Raw genomic sequence first — 15,855 nt, forward strand, 5'->3', positions numbered from 1 at the left:
CCTTGTTGTAATACTGGTTATCTATCATGGTTATGCACTTATTATTCAATGTAACATTACAATAATTGAAACCTGTTGAGCTACATGAAGAATTATGGTGCCTTTTGCTCTTCTTTACATCAGAGTGCTTCATAGAAGTTTTATTTCCATGTGCATTTCAACTCTTTGGACTTTCCACTGTCAACTGAAAAGTGTTCACTTTTTAAACAGCCCCCTCTTAGCACCTTGTAGGCCACAGTATGAAAAGAAAGACGTTATACCATGGAAAATGAAATGGTAAGATGTGTGACTGTCTGCAGTGTATTTTCTTGTGTGTATGACTGAGTGCCTGTGGTTTCCTGTCACTTTTAGCAGGTTACTTTGGTTGACAGATAATTAAGTCCCAATGTCACCTGTATCACATTGGTAGGTGTACTATATGTGTTTTTAACAGGCGAACAAAGAGCCCTACTCTTCTAACTGTACCTCACTGCAAGATCTAATCGATGGAATATTCGACAGATTTCATAAAGATTTCTACAGAGGCAAGACAAGCAATCAAGGAAATATGAAAACCTCTGGTTGGTGGTTTTCCTTGGAACATATTAGACAAGGGTCTTGAGAGTAATCAAATGAATAGGCATCATTTTTCTTTTGGAAAACAGTTCTAATAATATTCTTATTTGTGGTCAGCAACAGAGCTTTTGTCTCTAATGTCAAATAATGTCTCATGATCTGCACCGAAACAAAATGCAAGTTAATGAGTTTGCACATAAACAAACATGCATCTTACCAGCTGATGTGTTCGAGCTGCACTGATGTCTCCAGAAACTGATGGCTGATCTCTGTCTGCTGTAAAGTCGGTTCAGTCTTTCAGCGAAACCTCCTCTAAAAATAAATTTTACAAAACACGGAATCAGTCCCATAGTATCAATTAGAAAGAACGAATCCCATAAAAAATTAAAAAATAAAAATCATACAAAATCATTCCAATAGAATCAACCACACAGAGCCAATTCCATTTAGTCAGTCACACAGAATCAAATGACTCTGAATCATTCCCATTGACTCAACCACACCAAATCAATCACTCTGAATCTATCCAGCAGAATTATTCCCATAGAATCAACCACACAGAATCAATCCTATAGAATCAAAATCACTCTCAATCAATCCCGCAGAATCATTCCTACAGAATAAACCACAAAAGAGCACTCCAATAGAATCAACCACACAGAGCCAATTCCATTTAGTCAGTCACACAGAATCAAATGACTGAATCATTCGCATAGACTCATTCCTATAGAATCAACCACACCAAGTCAATCCTATAGAATCAAAATCACTCTCAATCAATCCTGCACAATCATTCCTACAGAATAAACCACAAAAGATAATTCCAATAGAATCAATCAATAACACAGAATCAATCCCATAGAGTCAATCGCATATAATGAAATCAATCTCAATCAATCCCATAGATTCAATAACACATATTTATTGATATCAAATCAATCACACAAGATCAGTACTATAGAGTCAATCCCAAAGAATCAAAATCACTTAATCAATCTCATAGAATCGTTTACACAGTTTAATTCCTATAGAATCAACCACAACTAATCAATCCTATAGAATTAAATCACTCTGAATCAATCCTGCAGAATCATCCCTAAAGGATCAACCACACAAGGTCATTCCAATAGAATCAATCCCATAGAGTCAATCGCATATAATGAAATCACTCCATCAATCACATAGATTCAATAACACAGATTCATATCAATGAAATCACACAAGATCAGTCCTATAGAGTCAATCTCAAAGAATCATTTCACTCTGAATCAATCTAATAGAATAAATCACAAAGTATCATTCCTATAGAACCAACAACACTGAATCAATCCCATAATCAATCCAATAGAATCATTCACCAGGTATCATTCCTATTGAATCAATAATATAGAATCAACTACACCAAATCAATCCCATAGAATCAAATTCTTCTATATGAAGAATAGAATCATTCACACAGAATCATTCCTATAAAATCAATAACACAGAATCAATCCCATAGAGTCAAACAGAATCATTCCTTTTGCATTAATTGCACAGAATGAATCACACATGATCAAATCAACTAACAGAATCAGAATTCATCATAAAGAATCATTCACAAAGAAACCATCCCACAGAATCAGTTCCATGGAATCAAAGCCATGTCAGTATCTCAGAATCAATCACACAGGATCATTAGACCTTTTTCACACTCCGGGTTTCGGAACGCGGAAGTAAATGTTTGCAGGGTAAACTTCGACAGCGGTGAATGGGAGATCAAAATATTATTTTCACTTTCCCATTTGCTCCAAGAGCAAAAGAAAAAAATCTGCTATTACGTTTGAATGGCTTTCCAGAAGAAGAAAAAAATAGAGCGGTGGATTAAAACAGTAAAATGGGAGAAGATGCAAATTTATCAGATTAATTCGGCTTACTGTTATATGTTTTGCTTATGGTTTACAGTATTTTGCATTATTCTGATATCTTTTAAGTGTTTTGTTAAGTCACCACAATGAAACAGACTTTCCTCTCAATTTTATTAATATAACAGCATCATACAGTACAAAACATAAACAGTCAAATTAATAGTTACAGACGCAGCATTAACATCTGTGGCCAGGGGCAATTTATTCTGTGCATGCCCAAAGCAGGGACTGAGGGTCAGGTGGAAACATCTCTGGACTTGCAGCCGAGAGCCAAACAGAGACACAGCTCCCCCTTGAGGTGACAAACTTCTACACACATCAAATGTCATGTTCATCCACTCCCATTCACAAAATGCAAGAAAAGGCTCACTTACAGTAAGTAGATTGTGGCCAGAAAAAATACAATCTTTGATGTTGATTCACTAGAATCATGTGGTCACTAGAAACCTAATGCTATGAGTAATCAGACTACTATCAAAGGCTCTGAGAATATTCCTGTGCATGTGGTGCAGCATTTCTTGTGAGTATAGTATGAAGAAAAGAGGTGAATTAAATAAGCTGACAAAAGTAAGTAGAAAGCCGCTCCTTGTCAGCCAATCAAAAGCTGACCAAGTTTTACAGTAAGGGTGTAGATGTATTAATTAAAGTGCTGCTCCTAGACTTCGAACCCTTTTTGTATTCTGTGTGTTTACACTATATCATATATGGGGTTGTGAACCTAATGTCAAACAGTGTAAAATGTTGCAATTAAAAAAAATAAAAAATGAAAATAATTAAAGGATTACTGTCAGTTCAAGGGACAGTTCACCCAAAATTCTGTCAACATTTTCTCACCCTCATGTTGTTCCAAACCATTATGAGATGCATAATGACTGCCTCAGTCGAATGGTGACTGAGGCTACCATTCTGTCTAACATTTTATCTGTTCCACAAAAGATAGAAAGTCATACAGATTATATGGGTTTGGAACAACATGGGCTGAGTAAATAATGACCGAATTTGCATTTTTGGGTGAACAATTCCTTTAAAATGGTAAATCCAAATGATAAAGACAGTCATCATTGCTTCACTCATAAATTTGATTCATCTTGCACAGAAATGTTTCAAGCTCCATGGTTCATACCTTTCAAACTTCCTCCTCTTTTTACTGGAGTCCTCTGGGGTCTTGAAACTTTTGGCAGTTTGTTTCTGAGGTGTCTGAAGAATCGCCTGAGCAGATCGGACCCACTCGCTGACAGACTGCTTGCCGGAATCAGCTGGATCGAGAAGAAAAGAGTCTGTTCTGCTCTCATCTGGATCTTCATCATCATTAGACGAATAGTCTGAGATTTCAGGCGGTGACTAAAAATGCGAGGACAGTGTTAGTATGAAGGCAGACATTTGAAGACAATATATTAATTTATAAAAAAGAAATCTTATTTTGATTTTCCTTTAAATATTATTTTTTAAATGTATTTTGTATTTTTCCTTTTAAAATGTATTTTATAATTATTTTTTTTATTTCTTCTCTATATTTATACATTTATATCATGATTTTATTTACATTTAAATGTATCTGCTGGTATTTCCCTCTTACTATGGCTTTGCTCTTCATGTCTATAACAAGCATTTGAGCTGTTGTCTTGTGCTTAAACATGAAAACTACAAATGACAACTAAATACAAATTATGGTTGGGAAATTCTACGTGTTAATTATAAATATTACATTTAATCATTAAGTAATTATATTTATGATTAAATATTAAAGTTTGCTTTAATGTGCCAAGTACCATAATATATTGTTATTAATTGTGATTACATTTACATTTATGCATTTGGCAGACACTTTTATCCAAAGCGACTTACAGTTCACTTATTACAGGGACAATCCCCCCGGAGCAACCTGGAGTTAAGTGTCTTGCTCAAGGACACAATGGTGGTGGCTGTGGGGATCGAACCAGCGACCTTCTGATTAACAGTTATGTGCTTTAGCCCACTACACCACCACCACTCAAAACCTGAAGTATCAAGAATTAACAACCTCTTAATTCATTCTACATGACCATGTGATGTCAAAGGCAAAGGTGGTACAAAGACAACAACTCTGTGGCCTCCCAATATATATAATATTTCCCTGCACAATTTTCCCCAATGCAGACGGAACACCTCTGACAAAAAACAGCACTACCAGTGTAGTCCGATTACTGAATTAATGACTCTCATGAGCTGATGGTTCTCTTGAATCTACAGCATGCATCATCCAGTAAAGCTGCAATCAGTGCAGTCTTTTTCCCAAATGAATAAGTCTACTGAATGGGTTCTTTAAAATAAATCAAAAACTCACAGCATGAGCAGTGTAGTCTGATTCCCCAACAAATAACTCTCATATGCCGGTTCTTTTAAGTGAATCAAAAACATACAGCATGACAAGTGTAGTCCGATTCCCGAACTAATGACTCCAATGATCTGGTTCTTTTGAATCTACAGCATGCAACAGACAGCGCTACCAGTGTAGATTCCTGAAGTCTGTGTAAACACTCCTTTTACCAAAAATGTGTTTCATGTGTTCTATCAAAATCATCTCATAATTTGGCAACAGGCTGCTGAGGGGAGTAAATCCAAAAAGAAATGCATTTCTTATTTCCAAATAATTCTGCCCCTTAAAGTACTGGGAACCAGAATCGTTCAATTCCTTATGGTTTCCGTCGCTAGTTCAAATGCAGTTTGGGATAATCTTCAAAGTAATATGAGAGGTGACAAGGGACATCTACCCCTGATGAGGCATGCCCTCAAACAAACAATTATGAGAAAAAAGAAGAGAAAATACTTTCCACGTGCTTCAGATATGACGCGGACCTTATGACAGGTTGTAAAAGATGGACGTAAGGAATAGGGGCGGAGGGCCTCTGGGCTCTGTATGTGGGTGTTTGTGAGTGAGTGTTGGTGTAGCTGTACCAAACTGGTTTTGTTCTGGAAAAATCAACTGCCTCCTTATCGTGTGGAGACACGATCAGCATTCCAGCACTCAAACAGCCTACACACTCTTTTATTTGAATCTGAATTTGAATCAACTTGACTCTGCAGGGCAGCCTGCCAGCAGACATCATGCTACTCTCTCTCTCTCTGGCTCTCTCTCTCCGCAGTACACCATGTTCCTGGCGTGGACTCAAAAATGTGTTCACTGGCTCCAAATGAATGGAGGAGTACACAAATTTTATCCTCCATCAATTCTTACGTCATATAGGGGCTGTTCCCAAACCAGCGGGAACAGGACGGAACTACTGTGTTACGGAGAGGGATGCCAGACCACGGATAATGGTGTCATCGCCAAGGACACATGAGTTTGGTTGGTAATTATTGGAGGACACAAGGACACTAATTGTGGGTAGACACACTAGGTGTAATAATTGAGAAATTAAGCAACACGCGTTTAACGTCACAACACATTACGTCTAGACATAAGTCTGTCTTCGTTTGTCTGTGTTTTTTCCGCTTTTCCTGTAAAGAGACCAAAAGCATTTTCTTGCAAAAGCTGAGCAAGTTTTCAGCCAAACTTTTTTTCCTTGGAACAAATGGTTTCAATTTTGAATCCAGAAAGCAAGGCTGCTTTAAAAGACACATAGTAACATGTAGCAGACATGAGAGTAAGGCATAGTTTTGGGTTAAGTTAAATACATTTTTAAGTAAGTTTTATTACGTTTATAATAATAATAAATAACGTTTCATTCACTCAATATGCAGTGACACAATGGCAAATTTGAAAAATTACTATTCCAAGACACTACAAATGTTTTTGTTTTTTTTAACCTTAAAATGACTCACAAATTCAGTGTAAAAACTTTGAGTCCTACAACATAAATATTTTTTTTTAATCTAATGACCTGTGTAAAAATAAAAAAGTGTTTAGTGTTAATTTTAGTGTTCTAAAATTATATGAAGGAACAGTTTACCCTAAAACGGCATTTATTCACCCTCATGTTGATCCGACCCTGTATTACTTGCTTTCTTCTATGAAACACGAAATGCAAGGCAGAATGTCCAGGCTGCTTTTTTCCATACAACAAGAATGGATGACTTTATAATGCCAAGTTCCGAAAAGGACTAAAAAAAAAGCACCACTGAAGTATTACAAATGTATAAAGTATTATACTACATCCCAAGTCTCCAAAAGCCAAAAGATAGCTTGGTTTAGAGGAACAGACCAGAATACAAATCATTACGATAAACTTGCCCTTCACCGGAGCTCACAAATCTCATTTGTGCTTGCGTTAAAATAAAAAATGGCACCTTTATATGCATCAAGCCAGGTTTGATGGCATAAGCTGCATTTCCACCATAGGGCCGAACAGTTCTCATCACAAAACCGCACCGTTCCGTGCCGGTCCGGGAAGTTGGCACGTTATATCGGTTTATAGCCATGCTGTGCCGAACCATGTTCAAGTGGAAATGCTACTGTAACCTTTCTGTACCATGGTCTGAACCTTTCGGCCTGATAGTGGAAAAGAGGCTATCTGTTCTTGTGATTTCATGTGACAGATTTTAATTCAACAAGTTTGAATGACCACAAATTATATTTGAGAGTTATAGGACTTGTTCTGTATGGAAAAGAGCAGCTTGGACATTCTGCCTAACACCACTTTTTGTGTTTCATGAACGAAAAGAGATAATTCAGGGTTGGAGCGACATGGGGTGATAAATTATAAAAAATAAAAATAAAATAAAAAATTCTGGGAGAACTATTACTTTAAAGTTGAATATTTGCCACAAGACCACAAAACTACAGGGATTGTTTTTTGGTTGTTCAGTCAATGTGTGACGCGCTAAACTATTCCAACTATTAAATGAGTCAAAGCAGGGCTGTGTTTTTTTCACAATGTTGAATACAAAGTCAATACAAAGCCATTAACATTTTTATGGTTTTACCATTGCCAGGAACCAAGTAGCACAGGAGTAGTAAACAGAGCTTTACAGAAACTATCTAGACTGCACCGTTTGGTCAAAATTACTGTTTGTGAAAGTTATTGTGAATGATACCTCATGACAGTAAGATGCATTGTAGCAAATTATGATCATTGCAGCATAAAATAGACAGATTAGGTGATGTCATGGCTAATGCCAGAGATGAAAACACTCCTGCATATATAAAAATAAGCATATATTTTCATAAACTTTAGATTCAACTTTAACCCCAGAAGCTACAATATGAATGCCAGATACCTTATAAATAACATATTTAAAAAATGTTATTCAAAGGAACTTAGAAAAGTCACAGAACCTGCAGTTTACCTTTAGATTAATTGCTGCAATTGCGTAGTTATCGATAAAATCACTTTCAAATAGTGTGTAGAATGACCTGTATAACTAACTGTTGTCCAGGCAACTGCTTTCCTACACTGCATTCCCAATTATTAGGCAAGTGAGTATTCTGATCTTAACATTATTTCCATGCACTAACTCCAAAACATAGAAACTTGAATGCTTATTGGATTCATTAATTTTCAGGTGATATGTTTTTGTGTAATAAGGGAGGGTGTGGCGAAAGTGACTAACACCTTATATCAAGGTTTGCATAATTATTAGGCAGCTCCATTATCTAAAATGGGCCAAAAAAGAGATTTAACGGACACTGAAAAGTCAAATATTGTTACATGCCTTTCAGACGGATGCAACACTCTTGAATTAGCTAAACTATAGAGGCATGACCATTGGACAATCAAACGTTTTGTTGTGAATAGTCAACCGGGGTGCACAAAACACATGGAGAAGAAAAGGGGCAAATTAACTGCAAAAGACTTGAGAAGAATTAAACGTGAAGCTACCAGGAACCCATTATCCTCCAATGCTACCATATTCCAGAACTGCAACCTACCGAGAGTGTCCAGAAGTACAAGGTGCCAAGTGCTCAGAGACATGGCCAAGGTCAAGAAGGCTGAAACATGATCGCCACTGAATATGTTCACAAGTTGAAGTGTACAGATTGGGCAAAGAAATACATGAAGACAGATGAAATGAGTGACTCTTGATGGACCAGATGGATGGGCCCATGTCTGGATCACTAATGGACACAGGGCAACACTTCGAATCAGGTGCCAGCAAGGTGGAGGAGGGGTACTGGTATGGGCAGCTATCATTAAGGATGAGGTAGTTGGACCTTTTCGAGTTGAAGATGGAATGAAACTCAACTCTCAAACCTACTGCCAGTTCAAATAATGACTTGGGCCCAAAAAACAATTGAGTTGGGAGAAATTCTTTTTTTAATTTAGTTGCCTAATAATTGTGCACACTTATATATTCCCCCAAGACAAAACTCACTTTTTCTTTGTTAAACATTCAGGTTTGATGTTCAATAACATTTTGGATTGACTGAGAGCATTGTGTTAGTTCAACAATAAAATGAATCCTAAAGAATTTAGGATTTGCCAATAATTGGGCACGCAGTGTAAATACTAGCAGTGCTAGTTTCATGTGTCTTGTATGCCTCCATGATCTGTTCTCAAATAATATCATCATTTCAACTCAAAACAATATTTGGGATGATATGGGGTAACGTACAGACATCCGGTCATTATAGCAAAATAAACCCCTTTAGGGGGATACAAGACTTATTTTGCAACAATTACTGGCTGACTGCACAATATCGCTTACTTGTAGCTTTTTGTGTTATCATAGAAATAGATTTATTTCTTTAGGAATATGGCAAGGCTCTTTGAACCATGTGACCTTATATTCAGATGACTTTGCATCAAAATGTCAAATATTAATAAGCTACAACTCCAAATGGGTTCAAGTAAATATCTGGGGGAAAGGTCAGTCTGAAAAGAAGTGACATTCAACCCTGAAGAACACTTAAGATGTCTTCTCTAAGGAATCATACTGCCACCTATTGAGCAACAGATTTAATGTTTACTGTCAGTCTTAAAGCAATATAACCTTTGGCCTTTATCGGTGTGTCCTGAAATATGAACCTTAAGCTGTATCTCTACTCTCTAATCCACTCTTCCTATTCTCAATCACACTCTTTATATCTCTTCTTTCAGTCGCCTTTAAAGATTTGACTTCTGATTTTGCGATTCAACATTTATTTTCTTCTTTTAAAGTCATGATGAAATCAAAATTGAGTCTATTTACTGTATAAATAAATGAACCTGGTCTTATTGTGCAAAATTCATCAGTGTATGTTGTTCTAAGTTTTATAAGTTTTTATATAATCTTTCTAAAGTTTAAGCAACTACTTTTAACTGACCATTTGTTGGGGGGGGATTCAAGTCCATTGTTTGTCCATTATTAGTGGAAAGTACCTTTGGTGGGGAAATATACTAACCAATAATATCAATCCGAACGACCAAACAATGCATTAAAATCCCATATATGAAATGAACTCCTGCCCTACATGATTTATCCTACATATGCCCTAAATATGATATGAATATTCTGTTTCACTCTAGATATTTTTTGATTGTCGTTTCATGCTGTCTTTACATTTATAAATGTATGCATTTGGTAGATGCTTTAACCAAAGCAACTTAGAGTGCCCTTAATACAGGGGCAATCCTGTAATCCTGTATACAAACCTGGAGTTAATTGCCTTGCTCAAGGACACAATGTTGGTGGCTGTGGAGATCAAACCAGCAACCTTGCCAAGGGACAGTGGTGGCTCAGCGGTTAAGGCTCTGGGTTACTGACCAGAAGTTCGGTGGTTCAAGCCCCAGCACTGCCCCAGCACGGCCACTGTTGGGCCCTTGAGCAAGGCCCTAGACCCTATCTGCTCAAGGAGAGCCGTATCATGGCTGACCCCATGCTCTGACCCCAGCTTTGCTAAGATATGTGAAAACAAATAAATTTCACTGTATAATGTGTGACCAAAATAAAGCCTTCTATTTTATCTATTTTGATTACCAATTCTTTGCCACCACCACTCTTTAAAAGCTGCTGTATTGGAGTGAGAATTGTACGGATACTGTACTTCTATAAACATGGTAACAATTTCATGGAAACCAAGACAAATAACCTTAAACGGTGAAGTAAAATATCAGACAGATAACAATTTTATTTATTTTTTGAAATAAACTAATGTTAAAAAATAATTTGTTTAGGAAAATTGTCTAATCAACAATTAAAACGAGTAAAGGACTTCTGCAGGTGTTGAACTAAATGCATTTTACAATCATAAAACTATTAATTGTACTTACCGCAACAGGATTTACAAAGTCAATTTGCTCCTTTGAAGTGGAATTCTCTTCCTCTAACTCACTGTCTGAATCAATAGAGGGAAGGTCATCTGTGTCTGAGAGCAAACCAGTGAGGCATATTATGTGTTATCTAGATTCGAGAACATCCCAGTGCATATTATACAAATAACAGTAAGCACTGCAGCCACACTTAAAACGATAGTTGAGTAAGATGCACATTGAAACTTTTAACGAAAGAGGAAGAACAGTGAATAATAATGAAACAGCCAAAGCTGAACCCCAAAAATACACTTTTTTTTTTTAAGCTTTATTCTGTTCTGTCCTATATTCAGTGTATGCATTGAAATCCAATTCAAATCCCATTTCAACTATTTGTTTTAAAGATATTTCTAATCAAACTCCTGAGTTATTAATTTAGTAATAACCAGCAACATTTTACTGGTTCTGTACTTACCTACACCAGCGCTGAGCATCCGTAGAGACCTATAATAGTCGATGGGATGTTGTTTGTGTGGTCTGGATGGCTGTGGTGCATGTAAGAGGGTTGCTCGAGGAGGATGAAGATTATCATTGTTAGACTCTTCCTCCTCACTGGAGCTCCAGGCAATGTGTACTGGTTCATCAGTGCTGGCCTCTGTATTTCCTTCACATGAACACAAATATACAGGTCCTTCTCAAAAAATTTGCATATTGTGATAAAGTTCATTATTTTCCATAATGTAATGATAAAAATTAAACTTTCATATATTTTAGATTCATTGCACACCAACTGAAATATTTCAGGTCTTTTATTGTTTTAATACTGATGATTTTGGCATACAGCTCATGAAAACCCAAAATTCCTATCTCAAAAAATTAGCATATTTCATCCGACCAATAAAAGAAGTGTTTTTAATACAAAAAAGTCAACCTTCAAATAATTATGTTCAGTTATGCACTCAATACTTGGTCGGGAATCCTTTTGCAGAAATGACTGCTTCAATGCGGCGTGGCATGGAGGCAATCAGCCTGTGGCACTGCTGAGGTGTTATGGAGGCCCAGGATGCTTCGATAGCGGCCTTAAGCTCATCCAGAGTGTTGGGTCTTGCGTCTCTCAACTTTCTCTTCACAATATCCCACAGATTCTCTATGGGGTTCAGGTCAGGAGAGTTGGCAGGCCAATTGAGCACAGTAATACCATGGTCAGTAAACCATTTACCAGTGGTTTTGGTGCCAGGTCGTGCTGAAAAATGAAATCTTCATCTCCATAAAGCTTTTCAGCAGATGGAAGCATGAAGTGCTCCAAAATCTCCTGATAGCTAGCTGCATTGACCCTGCCCTTGATAAAACACAGTGGACCAACACCAGCAGCTGACATGGCACCCCAGGCCATCACTGACTGTGGGTACTTGACACTGGACTTCAGGCATTTTGGCATTTCCTTCTCCCCAGTCTTCCTCCAGACTCTGGCACCTTGATTTCCGAATGACATGCAAAATTTGCTTTCATCCGAAAAAAGTACTTTGGACCACTGAGCAACAGTCCAGTGCTGCTTCTCTGTAGCCCAGGTCAGGCGCTTCTGCCGCTGTTTCTGGTGCCTGTGCACAGTGGCTCTGGATGTTTCTACTCCAGACTCAGTCCACTGCTTCCGCGAGGTCCCCAAGGTCTGGAATCGGTCCTTCTCCACAATCTTCCTCAGGGTCCGGTCACCTCTTCTCGTTGTGCAGCGTTTTTTGCCACACTTTTTCCTTCCCACAGACTTCCCACTGAGGTGCCTTAATACAACACTCTGGGAACAGCCTATTTGTTCAGAAATTTCTTTCTGTGTCTTACCCTCTTGCTTGAGGGTGTCAGTGATGGCCTTCTGGACAGCAGTCAGGTCGGCAGTCTTACCCATGATTGCGGTTTTGAGTAATGAAACAGGCTGGGAGTTTTTAAAAGCCTCAGGAATCTTTTGCAGGTGTTTAGAGTTAATTAGTTGATTCAGATGATTAGGTTAATAGCTCGTTTAGAGACCCTTTTCATGATATGCTAATTTTTTGAGATAGGAATTTTGGGTTTTCATGAGCTGTATGCCAAAATCATCAGTATTAAAACAATAAAAGACCTGAAATATTTCAGTTGGTGTGCAATGAATCTAAAATATATGAAAGTTTAATTTTTATCATTACATTATGGAAAATAATGAACTTTATCACAATATGCTAATTTTTTGAGAAGGACCTGTATATAAATTCTGACAGACACATAGATAAGTAAGAGACAGACAGACAGACTATTAATCCAATTTAATGATTGAGTAAACGGTACTGATACCTGTAATAGATGCTGGAGCCACTTTACGCACACCTCTGCTCTTCTTCTCTGACGTTTGCAGATTCTGAAAAACAAAAATATGATGTTCAGTGCATGTGTGGAACAGACCGACAGGGTTTCGTTAATGTTACAGGCAACACACCTGGATGACAGATGTGTCCAGGAAACTGTCCCCACATCTGTCCCAGGACCTTGTGCCTTGTATGGATGTTTTGGCAGATTCTTTTCCCCTCTTTGTGAAGGTGTTCGTCATATCGTCTGGGAATAAAGCACATCTCATGTCCCGGTTTCTCTTGCGCTGCACATACAGAAACAAATATAATTAGACTGCAAAACTAAAAGGGGATTTTATGCAGATAACACATAAGGCAGAACAGAGTTCACAAACACCAACCAGCAGGCAATAATACTATTAAATAAATGAATCAAGCTGCAGTTACTTACACATTTTTCCAAAGACTGTTTCCTTTGTATGTCTCAAGCCATGTATATATTGAGTCATAATACACGATTTGTTATGTTTTACATATATGTAATATGCATGTACGTATATTTAATTTCCTTTTCCTTTGCATACTGTATTCTGTTTCCTTAATTTTGTGATTTACGTTTTGTTTTATTTTTTTGGAGCTTGCAAAAATAACATTCCCTGGCCAGGACATACTTCTACATGCTGTATTCTTGTACATTTTGACTGGACTTACAGTGAATAATAGAAAAACAGACGTTTTCCTCTCGAATATATGAAATATTAAAGTTTGATAAAGCTTTTCAGAAGTTCACAAGTGTTAACTGCACACTTACCTTGGACATTATATTAGGTAAACTTATTACCACTTTATTTTTACTCGACAGATCTTTTCTTATGAAATGGCATATGTTTACATTTTTTACAATTCATCACTGTAGGTGGGCAAAATCCGCAGCAAACCTCCGTTGATTTTCTTCTTCGGTTAATCTTTCCCGCTCATTTTCTTGTAATGCTGCACACTACTGGCACCTGCCGGTTAAAAAAAAAAATCTCTTGCTTATTTGACAGAATTACTATATTATTATTATATTAGGGTGACCATATTCTGGTTTTCCAAAAATTTGGAATTTCCAACATTCTTTTGAATGTCCATGTACTAAAATAAAATATTTGACGCCATTAGTGTACCTTCATTTACTATTACTATTATTTTGAACGGTCATGGAAAATGAAGCAATGTGAAAACAGATTAACCTGATCAGAATAAGTAGTCCGTTAATTTACCTGATGAACTTTCACCTTTTGCTGACCCTTTATGCTTCGCAGAGCTAACGTGTGCTTCTAAATCACTTGCACCTTTATTAGCAACTGACACATAAGTGCCATTTTACATGTCATACATTCTGCTTCCCACGGATCTCGACCTGGACGAAAGCATGGGGATTATTCGTGCAAATCTTCTGTAAATTTGCACTTTCGTTTGGGCATTGTTTCCACTCAGCTGTCATTTGTTGCTACTGTCAAGCAACTGTTTAATGCCGAACACAACAGCGCTTCGCGTGTTCGCGGAGAGATTGACAGGCAGGAATTTGGCCAATAGTTGCTGCAAGCCTCTTATAATCGACCAATTGGTGTGCGAGAAGGCGGGGCTTACAAAGAGGGGTTAAAGCAACGCAAACATGCGCACACTCATAATAAAGTATTAGACCAGATGCACATCATAATGCAACTACAGCCGAATCCCGGACATTTTGGCGAATTTAGAAATCCCGGCCGGACGCTTTTTTAAGGTCCGAAAAAGAGGACGCATGGTCACCCTAATTATATTATATTATGTTATTATATTATATTATATTATATTATATTATATTATATTATATTATATTATATTATATTATATTATATTATGTTATTATATTATTTTATTATATTATATTTATTATAATATATTATATTATATTATATTATATTATTTTATTATATTTATTATATTATATTTATTATATTATATTATATTATATTATATTATATTTATTATATTATATTATGTTATTATATTACATTATATTTATTATATTATGTTATTATATTATATTATATTACATTATATTATATTATATTATATTATATTATATTATATTATATTATATTATATTATATTATATTATATTATATTACACTGGTAGCCAAAAGTTTGGAATAAATGTACAGATTTTGCTGTTTCGGAAGGAAATTGGTAATTTAATTCACCAATTCAACTGATCACAAAGTATAGTCAGGACATTACTGATGTAAAAATCACTATTTGAAAAGAAAAATGATCAAATCCAGACAGGCCCCATTTCCAGCAGCATCACTCCAACACCTTATCCTTGAGTAATCATGCTAAATTGATAATTTGGTACTAGAAAATCACTTGCCATTATCTCAAACACAGTTGAGAGCTAGTTAGTTCGTTAAATGAAGCTTGACATTGTCTTTGTGTTTATTTTTGAGTTGCAACAGACAGTATGCAATAGACAGGCAGGTCAATATGAGGTCAAAAATGGCAAAAAAGAAACAGCTTTCTCTAGAAACTCGTCAGTCAATCATTGTTTTGAGGAATGAAGGCTACACAATGCTTGAAGTCTTCGAAGCCAAATGACAACTGTCTCTAACAAGGACAGAAAGAGATGTGGAAGACCAGATGTGCAACTAAACAAGAGGATAAGTATATCAGAGTCTCTAGTTTGAGAAATAGACACCTCACATGTCCTCCGCTGACAGCTTCATTGAATTCTACCTGCTCAACACAAGTTTCATGTTTAAGAAGAAGGCTTAGGTGTGCAGACATTATGGGAAGAACTGCGAAGAAAAAGCAGCTTTTGAAACAGAAATACTTAAAGGAAAGGTTCGAGTGGGCAAAGAAACACAGACATTGGACAACAGATAATTGGAAAAGAGTGTTATGGATCTTTAC

The 15,855-nt window shown here is 36.6% G+C and overlaps 1 protein-coding gene across 1 annotated transcript in view; it reads right to left on the reverse strand.

Annotated features, from left to right (window-relative positions):
• The window catches only part of spidr (scaffold protein involved in DNA repair), a 62,109-nt gene extending 48,239 nt beyond the window's left edge, over window positions 1-13,870 (reverse strand). Inside the window, exons 1-7 of the mRNA XM_052114442.1 lie at window positions 13,730-13,870; window positions 13,068-13,223; window positions 12,926-12,989; window positions 11,085-11,273; window positions 10,631-10,725; window positions 3,586-3,803; window positions 773-867 (exon numbers count right to left, since the gene is read on the reverse strand). Coding sequence (XP_051970402.1) covers window positions 773-867; window positions 3,586-3,803; window positions 10,631-10,725; window positions 11,085-11,273; window positions 12,926-12,989; window positions 13,068-13,223; window positions 13,730-13,738 — 826 coding nt within the window. The 5' untranslated portion in view covers window positions 13,739-13,870. The remainder of the gene's footprint in view (window positions 1-772; window positions 868-3,585; window positions 3,804-10,630; window positions 10,726-11,084; window positions 11,274-12,925; window positions 12,990-13,067; window positions 13,224-13,729) is intronic.
• Between the last annotated feature and the right edge of the window lie 1,985 nt (window positions 13,871-15,855).

The sequence above is a fragment of the Xyrauchen texanus genome, chromosome 42 (assembly GCF_025860055.1).
Source record: "Xyrauchen texanus isolate HMW12.3.18 chromosome 42, RBS_HiC_50CHRs, whole genome shotgun sequence".
NCBI lineage: Eukaryota > Metazoa > Chordata > Actinopteri > Cypriniformes > Catostomidae > Xyrauchen > Xyrauchen texanus.